Raw genomic sequence first — 5,496 nt, forward strand, 5'->3', positions numbered from 1 at the left:
TTCATTTATGAACCGTATATTTTAATTTGTCAATATTTCGCCAATTCTGTCAAATTGTTGCAATAGTTTTTGATTACAAGTGAAATTCAAATCCTGGTTTTTAATAGGTGAAATAAAATAGATATCACTCACAGTATATCACTCATAGTGTGGGTAATGCAAAATGTATAGATTTGCAGAATTTCTTGTAGACTACGTATTAATTTATGATTGAATTTCCGTAAATTTCTAAATCTGCATAAAAATATATAGTTGCCTTTTGTTCCTTAAGGCATATTTCTCGATTAAAGTTTATTAATCTTATTGTATTAAAATATCAAAAAGGAACACCGCAAATGATTACTCTCAGCTGAATTTATTTTTGTTTGCTACGCGTTGCCGTTAAACGCCTGACGTCATTTTCTTTACATGCGTCTGTTTACAATTCCTTATGAAGTTATTAATCATGCTTAAAACAAGAAAGAAAATCGTTTGTTTTTCGTACAATTTTAAGAATTTGCAATGGAACATTGTTGTTGTTGTTTTATATGTATTAGTAAAACTCTACATCAATTCTCCTGATAAGCTGAACATTATTGTCTCAAACGTATCTGCATACGTCGAATTTCGTTACAAAATTACTCACGGGGTGGAGGAAATAAAATCACGTGTACCGAAAAAATTGAGTCGGTGACCCCCTAATTTTTTTAGTTATTTTGACTAAGTATACATTTTAAAGGACGTTTAAAGAAAAAAATCAAAAATTTATTTCAGGAATTTTTTAATAAGCCGCTTTAAAGCCGAAAATTGCGGCTAAACTGAACGTCAAATTTTACACAAAAATGACAATTTTCTTTCCATTACTCAAACAATTTTCGGCGTAAAACAATAAATTTTATATCTGCTTAAAGGAAAAAATAATTTCCGTCGAATGCTGTAGGATTTAAGATATTTTGTCCGCCAATGGCGTTGAAATACCCGTAACAGTTGCCAAGGATACGCAACGACGTCATGTTCAAAAACGGGCTTTGATGGTCAACTTTGACGGCTTGTGTACAAAAATTGGCTGAAACTATTGACATAAAATCAACGAAATCCTATCAGAAATATGGTCAATTTTTTGCATGCCAATTTTCACGACGCTACTCGAAAGTTCGCAAAGTGTCGCGTTCTACCTTAAGTGTCAAAATGAGATATGTTACAATGAGTTTGTTTTCAATGTGCAATATGCATGTATGATGTATGTTGAATTTGTACATCATTTTAGTCATGAATACAATATTATTGTTGATTATAAAAACGGAAGCAATGGGGGAGTAACGCATATACATTTGATAATGTAGCTACTTCTTGAAACACACATACAAAATACAGTACCCCATACATGTTGTTCGACTCTTAACGGGAAACAAACTGCACAACTTTTATTTCCATCATATGTTTCTGCAAGTCACCCCCATCAATGATAAACTGCATATACGTCTTCCTTTAAAAAGAGATGCAATAGGTAATATTTTATACATTTGCAAAGTTGCCAGGTTGTTTGAATGAAAAAAGTGATCCCTAAGGAAGCAAAAATCAGCAAAATTACATGAAAATTGCAGAATCCGTTTGAATGAGTCTGTACATGAAACCATCACAAAACCATATAACAAAGTCTGCCCAGACGTGTTGTGTTTTCTTCCTCCCCGGGCAACCTCCAAAAGAAGTATTACATCTAGTGCGTTGACACTTTAATACGGGTTAATTTGATAGGTTGTTTTTGATGCGTGACATTGTGACGTTGACTTTAATATCTTGCACAATTTTAACAAAATGAAACAATAAGTTACTACGTTTTAAAAACTAGATACAATATTTTCAATTGACAGAATGTTTGCAAAAAATTGAACAGTGGTGATAGAAAAATGCTTAAGAGAATATCACTGAATCGTCAATTATGTATGTAAATTGATGGACGATGAATTCATTTTGTAGGTGGAGGTGCAACAACATATACTATTGCACTGCTTGGGCAAGACTTACCAAGCAATGCCAATGACATTGAATATCAACTTATCATTGTTAATGAAGAATTCAAACAGATATCTGTACAAATAAATGGTGAGTATTTGGTTTTGCTGGACTTTATCCTATTAAATCATCTATATGAAACTCTTACGTCTGCCCATCAAATATTGTTTAACTATTTTTTTTTTCAAATTGATTACCATCGCATGAATCATTTTGTCAGTGTTTTTCATATTTTTTTGTTTGTCGAAACGTTATATAAGAAAAAAATGTTCGTTTTGATAAATGTTATATAAGTTATTGTCCAGGGCCATTTATTTTACATAGGCTTGTAAAATAAAAATGTCTCAAAAAATCTTCTATAAAACTACATTGCCCAGAACTAAAACATTTTGCTTGTAGTATGAATTATGTCCCACGTGTCACAATTGGCCCTGTCCTTGGGGTCACTTAGTTAATTTAGATGTGTATAGGAAAATACATTAACGTTTTCTTTTGTGAAATTACAATTCAAAGACCTAAGATATTTGGCATATAGAATTGTCAAGTGGAAATCTACATAGTTTGGATAAATGTTGTATATATAACCCTATAACGATTAATCTCATTAATCGTTTTGTCAGTGTTTTTCGACTTTATATATTTTTTCTTTGTATGAAACGAATACTTTATTAAGCAAAAAAAATCTAATTATATAAGAAAACAAATATGCGTTTATTTCAATAAATGTTGTATTTATATCCGTTATTATATAAAAATGTATAGCAATGTTCACAATCCGCATGATTCTTTGTAACTTCTTTTTAAATAACTAAGAAATATTATTCTGTCCCCATAATTCTAAAATCAGTTTCAATTTTTCGTGCAGCAAGCAGAATATTATTATAAATATTTATATTGGTTACTGCTGAAGAGATACACTTATGAAAGAAGTCTAAGATATAGATTTTTGCAAATTACAGTACACAAAAGGACTCTATTCAACACAAAGTAAATAGTCTAACATTTAAACGAATCTTTCCTTTACAATAGGCATCACATGTCAATTTTCTTTCAACAGACATTCACGGAACAGTTGAGACATTGACAGTGAAAGCTAATGAAACAGAAATCTACAAACCTAAGCACGAAATGGCTATGAATGGATCTGAATTTAGCAATAAGTCTCTTGAAGTTCATTCAGATGACGGCAAGTTTGTGTTACAAGTTTTCTCAAAGAGGGATGGCTACGCAGAGGGCTTATTAGCAATTCCAATACAACAAATGAATGGAACAAACAAAGTTAATAAGACTGTGTACGAATTTGTCGTCGCTACATTTTGTGCGGTCGGTGGGTACTGTCAGATTGCTATAGCTGCTGTAGAAAACAACACAGAAGTTTTTGTCGACATTCCAGAAAAAGTAGAAGAAATAGCACTTTGTAATAAATCTTCGTTTTTTCGCTCACATAGGGACAAAGCCTTTACGATGAACAAATTTGATGCCTTACAGCTTGAAACAACATACGATCTGACCGGAACAGTTATTTTTAGTTTTAAGCCTATTGCTGTATTTGTTGGATCAAGAAATGTAACTAATGGCGGTATTGTTGCTCATACAATGGAACAACTTGTGCCTTCTTCACACTGGGGAACGGAGTTTGTAGTCCAGACCTTAGGCTCTAATGGATATGGTGATATTTTGAAGATAGTGAGTCACTATACAAGCACGGTGGTAACCATGAGTGGCTTCCCGTCCTTCAACATGACAGAGAGATATCAGACCGTGACACGACGGCTTAGCAATGGGACGAGAAGTCACATACAGGCTTCGCACCCAATACAGGTACAGGATATTTGTGTTTTGATTGAAATATGAGTACTTTAATTTATAGTTCCTATTTATTTCCTCTCAGTGTGTCTTTAAAAGCATTTATTCTCATATAATGTCTTTATTATAATTGTTATTATTATTATTAGCTTATTATTATTATTATTATTATTATTATTTTGTTATTACTATTATTATTGTTGTTGTTGCTGCTGCTGCTTAAAATGAATAATAATTATTAGTAACATTATATTAATCCCCTTTTAAAATAATTGACTTGAGTAAGTTATAAGTAATTAAGATTTGTTTGTATTTTAAGGTAATTCAGATATCTGGACTAACATACGCCGCAAAAGACGAAATATCAATGCTTAGTATGACTGTAGTTCCATCAGTTCAAAATTCCTGGCACTCCTTTCAGGTTGCTTGTCCGGATAGTTACTCAACTACGCAATTTCAAATTGTTTCAGGTAAAACAAGCAACACCTATGTTTACCTATTTTGATTAACATATGATATAGACAGTGATAAATCCTAGTTATTGCTTTTATATTGAAAAATGTAACAAATATGATCAAAGTTCGAAAGTTTGTTTCACTTTACGTGACATGTTAAAATATATGTTCAATTGTAAGCATTTGAAGTCATCGTGCATTCATAATATGATCTCCAACAATAAAAATATTTTTTCAGAAAAAGGATCATGTTACAAAACTTCTGCAAGTCGTTCGTACCAAAATGACCTTCTTCACTGTTGGAAAACAATAGATCGTTCACGAGTGAAATACACCAAATACGTGATAGGGAACATTCTTGGAAACGCTAGTGGAAGTGTTCTAAATCTGAAAAATGAAGCATCTAACATAAGCGGAATACTTAAATGTGGCCAGACTATTTTGTTGCCAGTTGGAATTCTATACAATGAGGTTAGATGTGTATTTAATATCAACACTTTGGAGGCGACGCAACTGATTTTGTTATGTTCTTGATAATATTAAAATGCTCATAGAAACATTCAACATTGATTCAAAACTTGGTCTGAGTTCCAAATTCAAAGTGTTATTCTTTATAAACAATTTTTTGTATATGTATTATCATTTTATTGCTCCTAATTTTAAATCATATACATATAAGCTCCACTATTCGAAGCAAAGCGGGTGCTATTGAACTCACCCGAGGTCAATCGTCGGCTTAGCCGTCACGCTTCAGTTTTGCTTTTTCGTTGGTATCTCAAAAACTGCTGAAGGGAATTGTATTTAACTTTACACTTTTGTTCTCTTTGATCTCTTTGATTATCCAACACAATGGACTCAGTCCCATAACCCTGAGTTGCCGTCTTACAATGTTTTGTCGCTTTTATTACCTTTCAGCACTCGGAATATTTTTTTTTCGCTGTCTTACGAACAGTCTTTAGCTATTTGACGGTTTTATACAGCTTTGCATTGCAATTTTAGAATTCTTTACTTAATGACTTTAACAATACTGTTTTGCAATTACATAATGCATTATATTATTTAAGAATCTCGTTTACCTAATTACAGGAAATATACATTTAGGCGACGCTAAATAGATTTATTGTTCTACAGAGTTTTTTTTACATAAGAACATTTCGGGCGAGCGAAAAAAATATGTTTTCTTTTCTGAATACATAATTTTGATGAGCTAGCGAAGAAAAACAATCGATACAAATTCGCATGT

At 32.1% G+C, this 5,496-nt stretch overlaps 1 protein-coding gene across 1 annotated transcript; it reads left to right on the forward strand.

Moving 5' to 3' along the window:
* Positions 1 to 3,081: 3,081 nt before the first annotated feature.
* Positions 3,082 to 4,303, forward strand: LOC132734263 (IgGFc-binding protein-like). The gene is made up of 2 exons (XM_060720967.1): positions 3,082 to 3,813; positions 4,118 to 4,303. The coding sequence occupies exons 1-2, from the start codon at positions 3,121 to 3,123 to the stop codon at positions 4,301 to 4,303; spliced, it is 879 nt and encodes a 292-aa protein (XP_060576950.1). The 5' UTR covers positions 3,082 to 3,120.
* The last annotated feature ends 1,193 nt before the right edge of the window (positions 4,304 to 5,496 follow it).

This window comes from Ruditapes philippinarum, unplaced genomic scaffold, assembly GCF_026571515.1.
Source record: "Ruditapes philippinarum isolate M1 unplaced genomic scaffold, ASM2657151v2 ctg4211_1_1_1_1, whole genome shotgun sequence".
Classification (NCBI taxonomy): Eukaryota; Metazoa; Mollusca; class Bivalvia; order Venerida; family Veneridae; genus Ruditapes; species Ruditapes philippinarum.